This window comes from Urocitellus parryii, chromosome 14 (assembly GCF_045843805.1).
Source record: "Urocitellus parryii isolate mUroPar1 chromosome 14, mUroPar1.hap1, whole genome shotgun sequence".
NCBI lineage: Eukaryota > Metazoa > Chordata > Mammalia > Rodentia > Sciuridae > Urocitellus > Urocitellus parryii.
Window position 1 is genome coordinate 20,509,701 of NC_135544.1, and position 22,950 is coordinate 20,532,650.

Consider the following 22,950-nt stretch of genomic DNA (forward strand, 5'->3'; position numbering starts at 1 on the left):
CTTACAGCTATAGTAATCAAGATCATGCTGGCATAACAAAATAATGGAATAAAATAGAAGATAAATGAATTTTTACTTGTGTGGTCATCTGATTTTTGACAGAGGCCATAATGATGTTAGAATAATTAGCAATATCTATGAACAAGATGAGCCTCAATCTCTATCGCACATTATTGCCCAAAAAAATCTAAAACATAAGACTTTGAAAGGAAAATATCTCTGTGAATTTGAAGTAGGAAAGATTGTAATAAAAGTAAAAAAAGTAATAACTAGTAAATGCCTTAAAATATAGCTTATGATTTCAATATTAAGAGCACTTTTTCAAAATAACCATTGATAATGTGAATATATAACAGAGAATAGGGAATAATATCCACAAAACACACATATATCACAAAAGACTGACATAAAGAAACAGAAATTATTCCCAACTCAAACATTTAAATATAAAAACATAAACATAATGTGAACAAAAGATTTGAACAAACTAAAATGATACATAGTTGTCCCATACACTTACATACATGAAAAAGTAGTTAATATTATTAGCCATCAGATAATGAACAGCTATAAACAATACCAGTAGATATCCACTAGAAAGACTGATCAGCAAGATTGCTAACATGACATATTGGTTAGGAAGAGCAGAAACTGAAAATTTTATCTTTTTTTGATGGAAAAGTAAGACTACAATCCTTTGGAGAATTTTGGCATTTTTACACAAAATTTAATATATGCAGAAATATACCATGTATGTCATTTGCAAATGCACACACAGATATTTAATGTTCATATAATGGAACAGTGATCAACAATAATTAAGAAAAATGTATCTATGCAAATAGGATCAAGGACAGATGTCAAAGATAAGTGGTGTGAATGAAATTTTACAAAGAATAGTACATATGGCTTGATTGATTTATTTTTAGTATTAAACAAAGCTAATCCATGACTTAAGAAAAAAGTGACAATACAGATTACTATTGTGTGTGGTGTGGAGGTTCAATGGACATGAAGAAATGGTCTTAAATAATGGTAGTAATTTATATCTTTAGATGTATCTGAGTTACACGAATTTATTTATTTGTCAAAACTCAGTGAATGCACAATTGACCTTTGTGCAATTGCATTACATGATTTAAAAAAAAAGAAAAGAAGCTATAAAATTATCTTGAATACTACTTCCCAATATACACATTGAAATGATCAGGGGGGAACATATATGTGAAATTAATGTTGAAATAAATAAAAATTAAATATACTGTTGGATGTATGGTAGAATGGATATATATATATATATATATATATATATGATTAAATACATGTAAGACAATTTCAGTGGATTGATTTACATGGTGGGTATGTGGATGCTTACAATTTGGGGTGCATTTGAATGTTTCCACAGTGAGAGACTGAAAAAGAAGGTATGGTCTCATATTCTTATAAGATTATTCATTTCTAAATATCTGTTTTCCTAATAAAATTTATATGAAAAATGTTATGGAAATATAAATATGAAAATTGTTCTTTCTTCCTGATGTTTCTCATTGACAATATTAAAAAGGAATGATGAATGTTCATTAATGACATATAAGGATACTTTTTAAAAATGTATGATTTTTGCTGCTAAATTATTATTTTACTATGAAAACCATATTTCACATAATCAGTATTTTAAAATTATTTCAGAGTTAAGAATATAACATAAAAAGAATATCTTTTACTTGTCTGAAAATACAAAAATTTGGTATGTTTTTCAGAAATAAAACTCCTAGATAATAAAAATGGCAATAGTTTTAAAAATAAATATATGTATTAAAATTGCCACAGAAATTCAATAGAGTCTTTTTAAACTCAAAAGTATGTTAAAAATTTGGGGAAGATAAGTATAGTTGGTGCTTAGCAAAAATTTTCAATAAAGAGAAAGTAATCCAGGCACAATGGCACAGTCCTATAATCCCAGCAGGAGGCTGAGACAAGAGGATTGAGAGTTCAAAGCTAGACTTAGCAATGGGGAGGCCCTAAGCAACTCAGTGAGACCCTGTCTCTAAATAAAATACAAAATAGGGCTGAGGATATAGCTCAGTGGTTGAGTGCCCCTGAGTTCAATCCCCAGTACTCAAATCCCAACAAAAGAGAGAAAGTGAGACTTTTTGAAATTAGACCTAGCATAATTATTATAATTGAAACAAAATTATATTGGTATTAGAAATAGAAAACTTGGTTAATGGAACATAAGAGAGTCTCAAAAGCCTTTAATAGAAATTAAAATCTGAAAAATGCAATAATTATTTCAGGGTAGAAACATTATATTATTTAACAAATTATGCTTAATACATTGATTATCTGAATTGCAGAAAATAAAGTTCTATTCTTAACATATTCTGGAAAAATAATTTTTAATTTTACCTATCAAAATATTGAAATAATAAATTACAAAGTGTAATTTTAATAAAATTAGGAGGAAATGATTTTTAATTTTCTTTATTTCAAATAAAAAACTAAGAAATGAATAAATAACTGTACAAAATAAATTACAAAAAAAATTGTAAAAAGGCACAGGAAACATGTAAATCTAGAAAGAATAACTTCTGAAAGAAGACAGAAAGCCCCGAAGATAAAAAAGGAAAACAATAAGAGGCACATATGCATAAAATGTGTATTCAGGCATATATAATTATTTGTATAGATTAATTTATATGTATAATTATAATTTTTTACAGAAAAAATTATAGCCAATATTTTTTATGAGAAAGCACTTTGAATGTATCTGACAAATATATCAGGAACATATTAAAAATACAAAAGACTACTAAAATAGATCTTCACACACCAAAAGAGAAAACAAAAACACTACAATTGTAAAAAAACACAAGGCCATCTATTTGTGTACACAGGTTGATATGTAGAGAAGGTGGGCTTGTACCTGCAATCTGCTAGAATTTCTGATCCTTTCTGTGATGATAATGTGATCACCCAATGGCAACTATGTGTACAAGAATTTTGCAAGCACTAAATTGTGCAAAATGTAGTCATTGTAGTAATATTTTTCTGCTCATATTTTTCCTACTCTGGATTCTGACATCAGTCTAGAATCCCAATGAGATTTTGTTTTTAAGGTGTTATGCAATGATCAAATCTGAAAACTTATATGGCCTGTTTCTCCAGAAAACATTCTCAACATTCTGAACAAAAGAATTCACACTCTTTAAAACTAACTTGCAAATGGCAACTTGAGCAGAACTTGAGTATCAAGCATCTTGTTCTTGCGAAATATTTAATACAGTGCAAAAGACACAGTAGGCACCCATTAATAATTTGCAGTGTCAATGATGGAATGGCATGTACTGAACAGAAAACTATGTCAAGAAAAACAATGACATCAAAATTAATGCAAACTGTGACTTGAACATAAAAGAAGAGCAATAACTTGTTACTTCAGACTATGTATGGTTAGCTTTCTTCAGGAGCAAATCACATGATTTGTTTTGTTTTTATTGTTTTCTGCTCACTCATACCTCCCATTGCGTGTCTTTCTTCAAGGTAGATTACACATATTTCTTGATTGTTGCTCTGTGTGCCATAGTTTGCAAACTAAATTAAGCTTCTCATAATGCTCATTTGTTAATTCTAGATAAATACATAAATACATACTTAGAATGAAATAACAGAAGGGAAGAAGAAAGGAGAAAGAGAGAGACTGGGGAGGTGGGGAGAGAAGAAGAAAGGAAAGAAAGGGTACAAAGAGAAAGTAGGAGAAAAGAAATATACTAGCTTATTCTCTCTGTGTGTGCATGTATGTGTGTTTACTTATTTATTTTCTTATAGGTAGAAAGTTACTAGTAAAACAATTTATACTACCATTGGCAGAATGCATCAGGGCAAAATAGTTAGTACTGACTGAATAAATGTTAGCCTTTCTTGAATATAGTATTAATATAAGCTAGAGTTATGTATTTCCAGAGATTAATTTGGATTCTGAAAACATTAGCATTTCACTTCTATATTATGTTCATACAAGAATGAGAATGACTTAGAGATGCCAATTATAAGATCAAATATTAATTAATATTACACATTCCGAGTACAGCTTCTTTCCTTTTTCTTGGAACGGTTAATAGATCTCAGATCCAAGCTGTCTTTGGGTGATGAGAGTTACATAATGGGCTTCATCTCTTCTCACCATAGGTACAGAAAGTCTTTGAACTATAATAATTTAACTACATGTTAACTTAAGAAATTAAGAAAGGAAGGATTGTAATAATTGGAGTACTCCTGGCAAATAGACTTTTATGCCCTTTTCAACTCTTCAGCATGTATTTTTTTAGCCTTTGAAAATATAGACCCCTCCCCACCACAAAACAATATCATTTTATATGGTAAATCAAAGAAAATTAGACCTAGCATAATTATTATCATTGAAACAAAACAGTTGTTGTGCTCATGAACCCTGGCACAAAATTTGGCACATATTCGATATTCATTGGAATTGAAATGTGTTGAACAAGCAAATCATAGAAATCCACGTTTCTACAATTTTTTTTTTTTGATACCAGGGATTGAACCTCAGGGTGTTTAAACCATTGAGCCATATCCCCAGATCTCTTTATTTACATGTTTCTCTAAGTTGCTTAGGTGTTGGCTAAGTTGCTGAGGCTGGCTTTGAACAAGCCATCACTCCTGCCTTAGCCTCCCAAACCACTGGGATTATACTGAACTCAGCTCAAAGTATTTTCTACATTTTATTACAAGCTCTTGAAATGTTTTTTTCTAAAGTCTTTTATTCTTAATGATTATAAAACTTAAGACAACATAGTTAATTATTCCACCAACTATTTTCTTTACTTGGTTGACCCATCTCACCTTGTTTAGCATTAGGTGGGAACAAGAGTACTCCTTATTTCCCTGAACAGAAAATTGTCAGCAAGGCTCGTAAAAACCTTCTCAGACACTCTGCTTTAATCTGCAGTACACAAATGAATAATTGAATACCCCAATCATTACTGTATTTTGCTTCTGTTTCAGTTTTGGAATTTAGATTAGTAACACTCATCTTGGGGGTTGTCAATCTGCTTTTAGCAGTAGACGATAAGCTTAGCCCAGCTCAATGTTTAAATAATGGATGAATGATTAGAAAATGAAAACCAGAAACACATATTATAATTAGAATTTAATTCATATTCACCCTTATGAATCTAGAGACATGTCAGCAAGATAATTAAAACAGCAGTTGGTTCTTATTCCTCTTTTAGTAATGGACTTCTCATAGTAAAAATTGTAAAATGAGTACACAGTTATGAAAGCAATATAAGTGTTTATTTTAGAACCTAGAATATTTTTAAAAAATTGAATTATTAAACTCTGACATAACTTATGAAGTTGAAAGTCTTTGTTTTATTTTTTAAATTTAAATTCAGTTCTTTTTAACATATATAAAACAAAAAATTAACACATATTGATGGGGTACCATGTGATATTTCAATATGTGGATGCATTGTTCACTGTGTAAATTCAGGTTAAACATATCTGTTTTATTGTTTCTTTATAGTGAAAATATTCAAACACCTTTCTTCTAGCTTTTAAGAATATATTGTGTATAGCTACCTGTATTCATCCTAGTATGCAATAGTATAACTGTGTTTCTTATTCATAACCATAACTCAGTACCCACTTAACAATATTCCCTCTATACCTTCCTCCCTTTATTGTCCCCAGGTTCTTGTACTTAGTTTTTATGAGATTAACTTTTTATATTCATATATGAGTCGGGGCATGTGGTACATCTTTCTGGGACTAAAGTCTATATTAAAAGAGTCCAAAAGTAATTGTTATCAGTGCTAACCACATGTCCTATAACTGCCGTATTCCTTATATCACATTTATTTAGGTTTTTCCACTATTCAGTTTTGCTTTGGTAAAGTAAGTAATTTTTTTAAAAAAATTATCAAATTATTATATATGAAATATATCAATGGCTACGTTAGTTCTAAAGATACAGAATAAACATATAGATCCTATTTTAATGGAATGCACAACCTTGATAGGTGAAGAGGGATAAAATAATTCCCGATTGGGAAGGATCTATAGATCAACACTATAGCATATTATGAGACACTGTTACATATGTCCTTCAACACTCCTCAATCCTTCTGGTTTTTGTAGAGAATAAGTAATTATTGTTTTGTGCTTATAAAGCAAGATTTGGATCACATCAAGTGGGTCTTCTCCTGATACTGCTCACTAGTTTATTGAATCTGAGTTTCTCAATTAGTGAGAAACTGAGTTCTTTAGGAAATCTTAGCAGAGAACTATAAAAGTCTGCAAATTTATTACTTTAAAACTATGCTTTCTTCATGAAAATTTTCTATTTTGTTTTTATTTGAACATTTTTCTGCTTATCCATAGCTAAACAACACTCTTTATGAAGTAAGTTTTTTTTAATATTTTCATTATGTTTTCCAAAAAATACGGTTATCTAACTTAAAATGCAACTTCTTTTTCTTGTTTGTATTATTATTTTGATTTTTAAAAATAAAAATGCTGTAACAACTAGGAATTTTATTTACCTATCATATATTAATTACACAAATAATTATCAACTCCCAAATGTTAACTTATTTATTGAATTAATGATATATATGGAGCGGTTGCCTCAATTTTTAAATTTCAATTTTCTTTTTTTTTTTTTTTTCTTTTTTTTTTTTATTGGTCGTTCATAACATTACATAGTTCTTAATACATCATATTACACGGTTTGATTCAAGTGGATTATGAACTCCCGCTTTTACCCCGTATACAAATTGCTGTATCACATCAGTTACCCTTCCATTGATTGACATATTGCCTTTCTAGTGTCTGATGTATTCTGCTGTCTGTCCTATTGTCTACTATCCCCCCTCCCCTCCCCTCCCCTCCCCTCCCCTTTTCTCTCTCTACCCCTTCTACTGTAAATCATGTCTTCCATTTGTATTCTCTTGACTTACCCCTCCTTACCTCTTATATGACATTTTGTATAACCCTGAGGATCGCCTTCCATTTCCATGCAATTTCCCTTCTCACTCCCTTTCCCTCCCACCTCGCATCCCTTATTACTGTAAATATTCTTCTCAAGCTCTTCGTCCCTACCCTGTCCTTGTTTACACCCCTTATATCAAAGGAGTCATTTGGTATTTGTTTTTTAAAGATTGACTAGCTTCACTTAGCATAATCTGCTCTAATGCCATCCATTTCCCTCCAAATTCTATAATTTTGTCATTTTTTAATGCAGAGTAATACTCCATAGTGTATAAATGCCACATTTTTTTTATCCATTCATCTATTGAAGGGCATCTAGGCTGGTTCCACAGTCTTGCTATCGTGAATTGAGCTGCTATGAACATCGATGTAGCAGTGTCCCTGTAGCATGCTCTTGTTAGGGCTTTAGGGAATAGACCGAGAAGGGGAATAGCTGGGTCAAATGGTGGTTCCATTCCCAGCTTTCCGAGAAATCTCCATACTGCTTTCCAAATTGGCCGCACCAATTTGCAGTCCCACCAGCAATGAACAAGAGTGCCCTTTTCCCCGCATCCTCTCCAGCACTTATTGTTGTTTGACTTCCTAATGGCTGCCAGTCTTACTGGAGTGAGATGGTATCTTAGGGTAGTTTTGATTTGCATTTCTCTGACTGCTAGCGATGGTGAGCATTTTTTCATGTACTTGTTGATTGATTGTATGTCCTCCTCTGAGAAGTGTCTGTTCAGGTCCTTGGCCCATTTATTGATTGGGTTATTTGTTATCTTATTGTCTAATTTTTTGAGTTCTTTGTATATTCTGGTTATTAGGGCTCTATCTGAAGTGTGTGGAGTAAAGATTTGTTCCCAGGATGTAGGCTCCCTATTTATCTCTCTTATTGTTTCTTTTGCTGAGAAAAAACTTTTTAGTTTGAGTAAGTCCCATTTGTTGATTCTATTTGTTAACTCTAGCGCTATGGGTGTCCTATTGAGGAATTTGGAGCCCGATCCCACAGCGTGTAGATCATAACCAACTTTTTCTTCTATCAGATGCTGTGTCTCTGATTTAATATCAAGCTCCTTGATCCATTTTGAGTTAACTTTTGTGCACGGCGAGAGATAGGGATTCAGATTCATTTTGGTGCAAATGGATTTCCAGTTATCCCAGCACCATTTGTTGAAGATGCTATCCTTCCTCCATTGCATGCTTTTAGCCCCTTTATCAAAAATAAGATAGTTGTAGTTTTGTGGATTGGTTACTGTGTCCTCTATTCTGTACCATTGGTCCACCCACCTGTTTTGGTACCAGTACCATGCTGTTTTTGTTACTATTGCTCTGTAGTATAGTTTGAAGTCTGGTATCGCTATACCGCCTGATTCACACTTCCTGCTTAGTATTGTTTTTGCTATTCTGGGTCTTTTATTATTCCATATGAATTTCATGATTCTTTTATCTATTTCTACAAGATATGCTGTTGGGATTTTGATTGGCATTGCATTGAACTTATAGAGAACTTTTGGTAATATCGCCATTTTGATGATGTTAGTTCTGCCTATCCTTGAGCAGGGTATGTTTTTCCATCTTCTAAGGTCTTCTTCTATGTCTTTCTTTAGGGTTCTGTAATTTTCATTGTATAAATCTTTCACCTCTTTTGTTAGGTTGATTCCCAAGTATTTTATTTTTTGGGGGGATATTGTGAATGGAGTAGTTGTCCTCATTTCCGTTTCAGAGGATTTGTCGCTGATATACAGGAATGCCTTTGATTTATGCGAGTTGATCTTATATCCGGCCACTTTGCTGAATTCATTTATTAGCTCTAATAGCTTCTTTGTAGACCCTTTTGGGTCTGCTAGGTATAGAATCATATCATCTGCAAATAGTGATAATTTAAGTTCTTCTTTTCCTATTTTTATGCCTTTAATTTCTTTTGACTGTCTAATTGCTCTGGCCAGTGTTTCGAGGACTATGTTGAACAGAAGTGGTGAGAGAGGGCATCCCTGTCTTGTTCCAGATCTTAGAGGGAATGCCTTCAATTTTTCTCCATTCAGAATGATGCTGGCCTGTGGCTTATCATAGATTGCTTTTACAATGTTGAGGTATGATCCTGTTATCCCTAATTTTTCTAGCGTTTTGAACATAAAGGGATGCTGTACTTTGTCGAATGCTTTTTCTGCATCTATTGAGATGATCATATAGTTCTTATTTTTAAGTCTATTGATGTGGTGAATAACATTTATTGATTTCCGTATATTAAACCAGCCTTGCATCCCAGGGATGAATCCTACTTGATCATGATGTATAATTTTTTTGATATGTATTTGAATCCGATTCGCCAGAATTTCATTGAGGATTTTTGCGTCAAGGTTCATTAGAGATATTGGTCTGTAGTTTTCCTTCTTTGATGTGTCTTTGTCTGGTTTCGGAATCAGGGTGATGTTGGCCTCGTAGAATGAATTTGGAAGTTCTCCCTCTTTTTCTATTTCCTGAAATAGCTTGAAAAGTATTGGTGTTAGTTCCTCTTTAAAGGTTTTGTAAAACTCTGCTGTATACCCATCCGGTCCTGGGCTTTTCTTAGTTGGTAGTCTTTTGATGGTTTCTTCTATTTCCTCTATTGTTATTGGTCTGTTTAGGTTGTCTATATCCTCCTGGCTCAATCTGGGCAGATCATAGGACTCAAGGAATTTATCTATGCCTTCACTATCTTCTATTTTATTGGAGTATAAGGATTCAAAGTAATTTCTGATTATCTTCTGTATTTCTGAAGTGTCTGTTGTGATATTGTCTTTTTCATCCCGTATGCTAGTAATTTGGGTTCTCTCTCTTCTTCTCTTCGTTAGCATGGCTAAGGGTCTGTCAATTTTATTTATTTTTTCAAAGAACCATCTTTTAGTTTTGTCAATTTTTTCAATTGTTTCTTTTGTTTCAATTTCATTAATTTCAGCTCTGATTTTAATTATTTCTTGCCTTCTACTTCTTTTGCTGTTGTTTTGCTCTTCTTTTTCTAGGATTTTGAGATGAAGTATGAGATCATTTATTTGTTGGTTTTTTCTTTTTTTGAGGAATGAACTCCAAGCAATGAATTTTCCTCTTAGAACTGCTTTCAATGTGTCCCATAGATTCCGATATGTTGTGTCTGTGTTTTCATTTAACTCTAGGAATTTTTTAATTTCCTCCTTGATGTCTTCTAAAACCCATTGATCACTCAGCAACCTATTGTTCATTCTCCAGGTGATGCTTGCTTTTTCCTTCCTACTTTTATCATTGATTTTCAGTTTCATTCCATTATGATCAGATAAGATGCATGGTATTATCTCTACCCCTTTGTATTGTCTAAGAGTTGCCCTGTGACATAGTATATGGTCTATTTTTGAGAAGGTTCCATGTGCTGCTGAGAAAAAAGTGTAGCTACTTGATGTTGGGTGGTATAGTCTATATATGTCAATTAAGTCTAGGTTGTTAATTGTGTTATTGAGTTCTATAGTTTCCTTATTTAACTTTTGTTTGGAAGATCTGTCCAGTGGTGAGAGAGGTGTGTTGAAGTCTCCCATGATTATTGTATGTTGGTCTATTAGACTCTTGAACTTGAGAAGAGTTTGCTTGATGAATACAGCTGCACCATTATTTGGGGCATATATATTTATGATTGTTATGTCTTGTTGGTGTATGGTTCCCTTGAGCAGTATGAAGTGTCCTTCTATATCCCTTTTGATTAGCTTTGGCTTGAAATCTATTTTATTTGATATGAGTATGGACACTCCTGCTTGTTTCCGCGGTCCATATGAGTGATATGATTTTTCCCAACCTTTCACCTTCAGTCTATGTATATCTTTTCCTATCAAATGCGTCTCCTGTAGACAGCATATTGTTGGGTCTTGTTTTTTGATCCATTCTACTAGCCTGTGTCTCTTAATTGGTGAGTTTAAGCCATTAACATTTAGGGTTATTATTGAGATATGGTTTGTTCTTCTATCCATATTTGTTTATTGATGTTACTAAACCTGATTTGTTATCCTCTTTGACTACTTTCCCCCCTTTACTGTCCTACCTCCCATTGTTGGTTTTCAATGTTGTTTTCCATTTCCTCTTCCTGTAATGTTTTGCCAAGGATTTTTTGAAGAGATGGTTTTCTACCTGCGAATTCTTTTAACTTTTGTTTATTGTGGAAGGTTTTAATTTCATCTTCTAACCTGAAGCTTAATTTCGCTGGATACACGATTCTTGGTTGGAGCCCATTGTCTTTCAGTGTTTGAAATATGTTATTCCAGGATCTTCTAGCTTTCAGAGTCTGTGTTGAGAGATCAGCTGTTATCCTGATTGGTTTACCCCTAAATGTAATCTGCTTTCTTTCTCTTGCAGCTTTTAAAATTCTCTCCTTATTCTGTATGTTGGACATCTTCATTATAATGTGTCTAGGTGTGGATCTCTTATGATTTTGCACATTCGGCGTCCTGTAGGCTTCTAGGATTTGGGATTCTGTCTCAATCTTCAATTCTGGGAAGTTTACTCGTATTATTTCACTGAATAGACTGTTTATTCCTTTGGAATGGAGCTCTGTGCCTTCCTGTATCCCAATGACTCTTAAATTTGGTCTTTTGATATTGTCCCATAATTCTTGGATGTTCTGCTCATGGTTTCTTAGCAGACTTGCTGAGCTGTCTATGTTCTTTTCCAGTTCAAATACTTTGTCTTCATTGTCTGATGTTCTCTCTTCTAAGTGATCTACTCTGCTCATAGTATTCTCAATTGAGTTTTTAAGTTGGTTTATTGTTTCCTGCATTTCTAGAATTTCAATTTGTTTGTTTTTTATTACCTCTATCTCCCTGTGAAATTGATCTTTTACTTCCTGGATTTGTTTGTCAATGTGATCTTTCATTGTCTGATTTTGCTGTCTCATGTCTTCCTTGAGACTCCAGATCATCTGAAGCATATATATCCTGAACTCTTTATCTGATATTCCATCTGTTGCAGCTATTACCTCTTCTAAAGTTGAGTTGACCTGCATTGCTTGTGGTCCTTTCTTTCCTTGTCTTTTCATACTGCTCGCGTTTCTTTCTGCTTGGTGCAACTGTTGTGTTTTGAAATTTACCCCCTCTTTATTTATGTTGCTCTTGTATACTTGAAGAGTCTCCCTTGCAGGTGCGGGCGGCGGCTGTGCCCCTACTCCAATTGGGGTGACGTGTCTACCACGCTGGCGGCTCTCTGGGCCTGTTCCGGGAGTGGAAGGCGGCTCTGCTCTGTCCCTATTCCAATTGGGGTGTCGTGACTACAATGCTGGCAGATCGCTGGGCCTGTTCCGGGAGTGGGCGGTGGGCTTGGCTGGCGGGATTCCACCTAATGGCAGTCCCTAACCTCCCTGCTTGCTAATTAATGGCTTCTCTGAGGCGCCACGCCTTCTGTAGCTGCGGGGCAGGCCGCGCGAATCAGTTGGCCTGGATCTCTGGGGTCCTGCTGCTGGCTGTTTTGATGTTGCAAGCTGTTGGAGAGTGGTGGTGTATTCTTCAGCTTTCCCGGATGGTGGCCACTGACTGCCTGGATGGAGTGTCCGCTGTTTTGATGTTGCACTCTGAAGGAGAGTGGCGGTGTATCCTTCAGCTTTCCCGGATGGTGGCCGCTGCCTGCCTCGGTGGAGTGTCCGCTGTGGGGGATGGGACTGTACCGCTTCCTTCCCCTTCTGAGATCCCGTGCTCAGCCCAAGGGTCCGTGTGGGCTTGGCTGGTGGGATTCCACCTGATGGCCTTCCCTAACCTCCCTGCTTGCCAATTAATGGCTTCACTGAGGCGCCACGCCTTCTGTAGCCGCAGGGCAGGCCACGCAACTCAGTTGGCCTGGATCTCCGGGGCCCTGCTGCAGGCTGCTGGGATCCCTGGCACTCTATCGCTTTGATTTTTTCTGCTTGCCCCTCCCCCAGCGCTGGCTAGCCAGGTTTCCTTTTGGCTGCTACTGGGAGGAGGGGTTGGAGGTCAGGTGTCTCTGGTTTCCCCCTAGCCTGTATGGAGGCTCAGCTTGATACTCCCTCTCCCGGCAAGCCTAGGAGAGATTTTATGCGAATTCCCGCTGTCTGGGGGGTGAGCTGAATGACACCGACCTGTTTTGATGTCGCACTCTGAAGGAGAGTGGCGGTGTATCCTTCAGCTTTCCCGGATGGTGGCCGCTGACTGCCTCGGCGGAGTGTCCGCTGTGGGGGATGGGACTGTACCGCTTCCTTCCCCTTCTGAGAACCCGTGCTCGGCCCAAGGGTCCGTGTGGGCTTGGCTGGTGGGATTCCACCTAATGGCCTTCCTTAACCTCCCTGCTTGCCAATTAATGGCTTCACTGAGGCGCCACGCCTTCTGTAGCCACAGGGCAGGCCACGCGACTCAGTTGGCCTGGATCTCCGGGGCCCTGCTGCAGGCTGCTGGGATCCCTGGCACTCTATCACTTTGATTTTTTCTGCTTGCCCCTCCCCCAGCGCTGGCTAGCCAGGTTTCCTTTTGGCTGCTACTGGGAGGAGGGGTTGGAGGTCAGGTGTCTCTGGTTTCCCCCTAGCCTGTATGGAGGCTCAGCTTGATACTCCCTCTCCCGGCAAGCCTAGGAGAGATTTTATGCGAATTCCCGCTGTCTGGGGGGTGAGCTGAATGACACCGACCTGTTTTGATGTCGCACTCTGAAGGAGAGTGGCGGTGTATCCTTCAGCTTTCCCGGATGGTGGCCGCTGTCTGCCTCGGCGGAGTGTCCGCTGTGGGGGATGGGACTGTTCCGCTTCCTTCCCCTTCTGAGAACCCGTGCTCGGCCCAAGAGTCCGTGTGGGCTTGGCTGGTGGGATTCCACCTAATGGCCTTCCCTAACCTCCCTGCTTGCCAATTAATGGCTTCACTGAGGCGCCACGCCTTCTGTAGCCGCAGGGCAGGCCACGCGAATCAGTTGGCCTGGATCTCCGGGCCCTGCTGCAGGCTGCTGGGATCCCTGGCACTCTGTAAATTTCAATTTTCATTGGCAGTTATTGTGATGATCTTGGGGATAATTCCCTGTGAGGCTGACATCCCACAATGTCCTGGGTAGGAAAAGATCTTATATGTAACTGTGTCTCTTAGAAACAGCATGATAATAGAAAGCAGCTTATTTTACTGGAAATGACTAGACTGAGGGACCCATCATAGGTCATGAGTTCTTTTTCTGATAATGATTCCCATTCCTTTATGTATCCCCCTCTGTATGATACTGCCTCGTCATTTAGAATCCTCACCTGGTCTCTGCTTTCCCTAATTCTATGCCCTTTTGTGTCTTTATGTCATTACCTGTATCAGATTTTTCAACATCCTTATATTTTATCAGTCATTCTCTCAACTTCCTCAATAACTGTCTTCTTCTTTTCCACATACATTTTCCACATTACATTTTCATTGTAATCATATTAGGAGAAAATAAGGAAGTTGTTAAAATAATTCACATTTTATTCCCTTTGTTCAAATACTTGACTATTTAGTACAGATCTAGGGAGTGTCATGTGAGTACATAGCAATACACTATTTTAGTTCTTCATGTATCAAGGACAACCACTATTGATGGAAACTACAGCACAGGGGTGAGAAGGACACTTACTTACCTGAGATCTTGAGATGGTTCTGCTCTGACATGAGGTGTCTCCACCGAGTGCCCAAATACTGCTCCTTCGGTGCCTGGAGGCAGCAGAAATAAATGGTCAGAGCAAGAAAGTCCATAGACACATTCGGTTTCATTTCTATTTTTATACATCAAATATTCTTCCCCAAATGGGAAAACTGGAAACAGGAGTAGAGAAAATGAAAGAGAAATGATGGAAGAGGAGTACAGAATAGTGAAGAACCAAAGAAAGTCAACCTAAATATCTGTTAGAACTCTGTTAACTGCTTTTAAGATGACATTACTTATACATTGAGACTGAGAATTTCTACTTTCTGGTCAAAGAAAAAGGACCCGTTTATTTTTTCCAGTGCCTAAATTCTCACTTAAGTGAACTAGAAGGAGGGACAGGTCAGTTTTGATTTCTGTCCTCCTACAAATAGTAGGGCAGGGATGAAAGTGTAGAGGGTGAGCTCTAGTATAGCACATTACTAGTTGTTTAAAGACAGGTCTCATGGGGCATTTAGCAATATAGCTTTATAGTGATCATCAAATGATAGAGAACGTATCATGTTACTTTGACCCCTCTGGAGTTAAGGCTCTATCTAAAACTATGAGCTACTTTAGTTCATTTCATTATAGCTGAATTCATATGGGGTCACAGATGTCTGAAGAGGTCAGGGACTCTAACATCTGCCTCAGCAGTTGAATGACACTCCACATAAACTTTCACTTACTGACTCCATTTGATATTTTTTTTCCAGACTTAGAGCTTCTCTGTGCTTTAACTGAACAAAATGGAATGATTTTCTTCTTCAAAAGCCAAGTGAAAAAACAATTTTTTAAAAAGATATTGGTAAAAACCTTTGTATTTTTGTGATTTTTCACAAGCATTTCAGATCATTTCCTTCAGATGAAACTTTAATTTCTTTTGGTCTAATATTCTTAAAATGTCTATATGTAAGAATGTCATTCCTGTTCCACAAATATCTTCAAAACTATTTAAGTATTACAAGGCAATTCAAAACTATAAATTTTAAACCTACAAAACAAACCTGTTATTGCTTAATGTGAAGGAACACATAAAATACATTAATTCCAGTAATCAAGGATGAAATTGCAGATAGGAAAGTACAGCTAACATTTTGAGTTTCTTAAAAAATAATTGGCTGTGTTGGGAAATGTATTAGAACCACCTGATGATAGCTTTTTAAAAAATAGCAAAAAGACCTTGATCCTGAGTCACAGAGGAAGGTTTTTTTTTTTTCCCCAAAGATTGTAACAGAATTTCATCTGTTTTATGGCACTTAGGACAAATTAAGACTCCGCTGTAGTAAATTCCTAAGATTACAGATTTCGATTTATAAGTAAAAGTTATTGGCATTTCTGGACCTTCTGCTGGGTTTTACTAGGTTTTTCTTTTTTTTCTTTTTCCCCTTAAAATGGAGCATGTAGTGTAGGGCACATAGTGTTTATCATTTTAGTTGTTTTCACAAATTTAGAAGAATTATATCTGTAAGAGCATTTCTCTTTCCAGTTTGTAGGATATTTTATCTCCAAAAGTGGTAAATTTCTTAAGATGAGTCTTTAAATGTAAAATAATAGTTTGAGATAAATCTCTACTTCCGTGCTTTTGATGGGATGGAATTTGAAAGAACATTCCAAGGTATAAATTTGCAGATCTGAAAAGAAGAGACTTTGACATTTTAAAATGAAATATAACTTCCAGATAGGTTATTTATCCATGTGAAAGGTTCAAAAACTAATTTCTACTATTGTATGATTATGAAAAATTCCCAATGAGTCAGAAATGTAATTAAAGGATGGCAACAATACTTATTTCTGAACACAGGTTGGCATACATAGTAACTGGGCACAGATTATATTGGGGAAAATGAAAATAGTCAAAGTTTAAGTTTTCAAGAAGATCAAACAATTATACAGGTCTTGATTCTAAGTTTCAATGTAGAAAGTTATTAATGATTTTAAAAATATTCCTAAGGAATTAAGTCTACAATCACATCATTTATGGGGCTAAGTTGAAAACTGAACAAAACATCATAAATAACTAACTAAATGCAGATATCTAGATGACGAAAAAAGTTGTTCTCACCCTCCCTGCTGATGCCAGACTTACAAAAATTAATAGTTGTCAAAGATAATCTTGAAGGATATCAATGAGGAAAAATAAAAGCCACCTGAACCAGATTTGTACTATAACAGCTGAAGACAATCAACAGTAAAAAAAAAATAAATCTCTCATGAATGGAAAATGGAAAGGTTTGTCAGAACTGACAATAAAAATACAGGATATTGGTAGCAGGAGATGGAAGATTATAGGAAAGGTTTACCTCCCAGTAGCTCCTTAGCAACATAAATAAAAAGCAGGAAGATTGCTCATCAAAGAGATGGATAACTAAGAGAATTCCCTGAAATTCAGTACTTGACAGTAAAAGAAAACATAGAGAAACAGAAAGTTGGAAAATTCAAACATAATATAAGAAACAATATGTTAGAGGCAATCATGAGTTCAAAGCCAGCCTCAGCAAATTAGCGAGGCCCTGAGCAACTCAGCAAGACCCTGTAAATAAAGTATTAAAAAGGGCTGGGGATGTGGCTCAGTGGTTAAGCACCCCTGCATTCAATCCCCAGTAAGAAAGAAGGAGGGAAGGGAAGGGAAGGGAAGGGGAGGGGAGGGGAGGGGAGGGGAGGGGAGGGGAGGGAGGAAAGGAGGGAGGGAGGAAAGGAGAGAGGGAGGAAAGGAGAGAGGGAAGGAGGGAGGGAGGGAAGAAAGAATATGTGGATAGAGATAGAGATGTGCCAGCTTGGCTGGTGGGAGCAAATAATAGTGGAGAAAAAAAAATGGATTTGCAGGAACCTATGGAATATAGAGGGAGGCTGATCTTCATGGGCCCAGAGCCAGAGAGGGAGGTTGTTGAGTTAAAAAAATAAAAATAAAAATTTCTCAACAGATATTTCAATGTGAATTGGTTGCCAGTGGAGAACCATTTGTAAGTGCTGTACCATGGGGAGCACAGAAAAAAGATCAGCAACTCATAAAGGAAGTTGCCACCCTCCCAGCAGTCACCTATAATGGCCTCAGAGAGCCTGGCCTGTGTGAATGAAATAGGTACAAAGAGATTTATTTGATCCTTGAGGATTCTTTGTATGAAGACCAAGGAGAAAGAGCTTTCTTTGTGGCTGGCATCCCATTAGAGATATTGGGAAGATGTAAATAACAGCTGGACAGGATCTTTTGCACTCCAGGGCTGATACTGGGTAATTCAGATATGAAACTGTGGAGGGTTATATCCTATACCTTAAAGTTGAATTGATCAAAAGCACCTGAGACCCAGAAGCCCAGCAGAGATGAGTATCTTCACAGCAACTGGGGTATGAATCAAATATCAAATTCCCACCAATAGAGTTCTAATGGCTAGTCAGGATTAAATTCCAAACGGAATTTGTTGAGAGCTTGGAACTTTAATTTAGAACTTGAAACTCCACTGGAGGAGCAGACAATCTGTCAACATTTACTAGTCTAAGACACCCTATACTGGAAAATGGAAAGCTCAGAGCTTTGGCTCCTAGCCACAACCACAACCAGCTTTGGCTCCTAGCCACAACCACTGGCAACTATGTCAGAAACACAAAGATGTTAAACTTTAAAACCTCTGGCCATTGACCTAAGGGTAATAGAGCCAAAAATATATGCAAAAATTAAAAATTCATCCTTGCCAACAATTTAGACCACCTCAGTGGAAACAAGCTATTTACCTCAAGTTAAGATTTTTAATCTTTATATTCTTTATTCCTCCCATTGTTTTACTTTTTACCTTTAATTTTTCAATTGTTTTCAAATTTAATTTAGTCATATCTTATTATTTTTAATTTTGCAAGATTGTGTGGGGGGAGTGCTCTCACTGCATGGACAGGTCTGAAAAGATACATACTTTTTTCAAATGATTTAACTTTAATTTTACTTGTTTCTTTCTTCACCTATTTATTATCTAAACTTGGTTTGAATTAGGTGGGGTAAAGTATATATTTGTTTGAGTTGTTTCAGTCTTAATTTGCTTCTATCTCGTTTTCTGTTTTTTACTGCTTTTACTTCACTCTCTTTTCTCACAGCCTACTTTTCCTATTGACTATTTTTCTTTCTAATTTTTATTGGTTTTAGTTAATTTTTACTTCTCCTTTATTGTGATGTTCTGATATCTAACTTTGGCCTCTCCTCTGTCCACTTTTTAAATATTTCAATTTTTTTCTTGCCTTACTACCCCATTTTCCCTTCATTTAAGAAATTATAATCTCACTATTTATAGAATCTTATGATTTATGTAATTTCTATCCCATTCATGTTATGATTATTAATTATTAGTGGTTGATGTATTAGACATCTGCTGTTTAATGCCTGATTGAGTTCACGGATATTTTAGTTGGTGCTGATGTCAAATAATGACCCAAACTTTACTATATACGTGGCAATTGGTGTTATAGATGCTAAAGCAAGTACTGGATATTTATCTTAAGGTTGTACATCTGTTGCTAACATTAGCACTACTCCTGGCTAAAATGGACTGAAAAATGATTGGGGCGCTTCAAGTTCACCAAGTAAGATGCTGAAGCAGAGCCATATCCACAATTTTGTCAAATAATAGCAAATATCACCCCAAATAATGATCTAGCCCCACCCAAGTCCCAACAATACCTCAACATACAGAATAGGGAAGATAAAACCCCAAACAACCAGGACTCAAGGAAGAGCAACCAGAGGAGATCCTCAGGTCACACCTCTGGACACCTACTTCTACATCAGAAACAGAGAGAAGTCCCACAACAAAAAGATAACTATATAAGTGAGTGTGTGTGTGTATGTATGTGTATATATATATATATATATATATATATATATATATATCCTTTATGTATATATATTTTTTATTTTATTTTTTGTATTTGTGTGTGTAAGAAGGGGAATCCATTTCAAATGATGTGCAAGTGCAACTTCTGAAAACATGAGGAAACAGGCAAACAAATCTCCCCCCAAATTCCCAATATCCCAATAAAGGATCACATGGATATTGAAGGGGATGAAATTACAGACAAAGACCATAAAAACTGATCATTATAATGTTTGATGAAATAAACTAAGATCTAAGAAATGAATTGCAGCAAATATAGCAAATTAAAGACCATTTCAATAAAGAAACAGAGATAATGTTAATAAACCCATCATTAGAAATGAAAGCCATAATGAATAAAATTAAGAATTAATTTTAAAGCATCACCAATAGATTAGATTGCAGAGAAAAAAGAACTTCAGGTCTTGAAGTTCTAGCCTTTACAGTGTATGTGAACTTGAATAATCGGTATACAATAAAGGAAAAAGAAAAGATTATGATCAGAATATACAAGAACCCTGGGACAGCAAGACAATAAACCTGAGAGCCATTGAGATGAAAGAGAACATAGAGATATTGTCTAATGGCAGTAAGTGCATCTTCAATGAGATTGCAACAACAAAAAAGTCTTCTCATATACGAAATGAGATAGACATCCACATATGGAAGGCACATAGGAACCCAAATATGAAAACCTCTTTAAGACACATCATAATTAAAATGCCTTACATAGAAAATAAGGAAAGAATATTGTAAGTTGCAAGAGATAGACATCAGGTTATATTTAGAGGAAGTCAATAAGGCTCACTTTTGTTTTCTCAACTCAGATTCTAAAATCAAGGAGGACATGGAATGACATACCCTAAGCTCTAAAATAAAACAACTGCCAGCCATGCTTGTTATATTCAGCAAATATATCTTTCAAAATTAAAGAGAAAATAAAAAATTTTTATGACAAAAATAAACAAAGGAATTCATGACCATCACTACAAAGAATACTGCACACAGATATACAAAGATATACTGCACGCAGAGAAAAGCCAAAGCAAATCCTAAAGCTTCCAAATATATGAAAAGCACTAGAAGAGCAACCAACTAACTGGAAGTAAAGATGAAAGTAAATATAACAAAGAAAGCAAAATGACAGGATATAATAAACACATATCCATCCGTGATGACTTTGAATAGAAATGGTCTCAACTTCCCAATTATAAGTTATAGATTAGGATAATGTATGTTTAAATTTTTATTTGTTTTAATTAGTTATACATGACAGTAGAATGCATTTATGTACTTTGATATATCATACATAGATGGGATATAATTTTTCATTTTTCTGGATGAACATGTTGCAGAATCTTATTGGTCATGCACTCACATATGTACATACAATAATGTCTGTTTCATTCTACTATTTTCCCTATACCCACATCCCCTCTCCTTCTTTCCCATCACTTCCCTCTACCTCATCTATGGTAATGCTATTCTTCCCTTGTGCCTCCCGTCTTATTATGAATTAGTATCCGCATATTAGAGAAACATTGGCCTTTGGTTTTGTAGGATTGGCTTATTTTGCTTAGCATGATATTCCCCAAAGCTATATGTGCTAATAATTTATGTATGCCATAATTTTACTCTTCTTTAAAGCTGAACTAATATTCCATTGAGTATATATCTACATTTTCTTTATCCATTCATCTATTGAGGGGCACCTAGGTTGGTTCCATAGTCTAGCTATTATGAATAGAGCTGCTATAAACATGATGTGGATGCATTACTATAGTATGCTGATTTTAAGTCCCTTGGTATAAACCAAGGAGTGGAATAGCTGGGTCAAATGGTGGTTCCAGTCCCAATTTTCTGAGGATTCTCCACACTGCTTTCCATAGTGGTTGTACTAGTTTGCAGTCCCACCAGCAATGTATAAGTGTATCTTTTTCACCAAGATTGCCATTCTGACAGGAGTGAGATGAAATCTTAGAGTAGTTTTGATTTGCATTTCTCTAATTGCTAGAAATGTTGAATACTTTTTCATATAATTAATGATCAATTATATTTCTCTTCTGTGAAGTGTTGTTCAGTTCCTTAGCCCATTTATTGATTTGGTTATTTGTTTTACAATGTTAAGTTTTTGAGTTCTTTATATATCCTAGAGATTAATGCTTTATTGGAGGTGCATGGAGTGATGATTTTCTCACAATCTGTAGGCTGTCTCCTCACTTTATTGTTTTCTTTGCTGAGAAAAAGCTTTTTAATTTGAATGCATTCCATTTATTAATTCTTGATTTTACTTCTTGTGCTTTAGGAGTTTTGTTAAATAATTCAGATCCTAGGCTGATGTGGTTCTAAATGAAATTCTGAAATATTGAATACAAAAAATATATTAAAAAGATAGTGCACCATGATGAAGTGGGATTCATCCCAGGGATGCAGGGTTGGTTCAACATAAGTCAATCAATAATCATAATACATCATAGTCTTAAAAACAAGAATTATATGATAATCTCAATAGATGCAGGAAAAGCATTTGACAAAATACAGCACACCTTCATGTTCAAAACAACAACAACAACAAAACACTAGGGATAATAGGAACATACCTCAATATTGTAAAAGCTATAGATGCTAAACTGAAAACCAGCATCATTATAAATGGAGAAAAAATGAAAGCATTCCTGCTAAAAACTGAAACAAGACAAGGATGTACTCTTTCACAACTTCTATTCAACATCAACCTTGAAACTCTAACCAGAGCAATTAGACAAAAGAAAGAAATTAAAGGGATACAAATAGGTAAAGAACTCAAACTATCACTGTTTTCTGATGACATAATTCTATATCTAGAATATCCAAAAATTCCACCAGAACACTTGTAGAACTAATAAATGAATTCAGCAAAGTAGCAGGATATAAAATCAACCCCATAAATCAAAAGCATTCCTATACATCAGCGATTAATCCACTGAAAGAGAAATTAGGAAAACGACTCCATTCACAATAGCCTCAAATAAATAAATAAATAAATAAAATACCTGGAAATCAATCTAACAAAAGAGATGAAAGACCTCTCCAGTAAAAACTACAGAACATTAAAGAAAGAAATTGAAGAAAATTTCAGAGGATTGAAAGATCTCCCATGCTCCCAGATAGGCAGAATTAATATTGTCAAAATGACCATAGTACTGAAAGCATTATACATATTTAATGCAATTCCTATTAAAATCCTAATGACATTCTTCATAGAAATAGAAGCAGAAACCATGAAATTTATTTGGAAAAATAGGAGACCCAGAATAGCTAAAGTAATCCTTAGCAAGAAAAGTGAAGCAGGAGACATCACAATGCCAGAACTTTAACTATACTACAGAGCTATAATAATAAAAACAGCATGGTATTGGCACCAAAATAGACATGCAGACTAATGATACAGAATAGAGGACTTAGAGACAAACCCAAATAAATATGGTTATGTCATACT

The 22,950-nt window shown here is 35.6% G+C and overlaps 1 protein-coding gene across 1 annotated transcript in view; it reads right to left on the bottom strand.

Annotated features, from left to right (window-relative positions):
- The window catches only part of Sgcz (sarcoglycan zeta), a 452,049-nt gene that overhangs the window by 10,604 nt on the left and 418,495 nt on the right, over positions 1-22,950 (bottom strand). Inside the window, exon 6 of the mRNA XM_077792646.1 lies at positions 14,573-14,645. Coding sequence (XP_077648772.1) covers positions 14,573-14,645 — 73 coding nt within the window. The remainder of the gene's footprint in view (positions 1-14,572; positions 14,646-22,950) is intronic.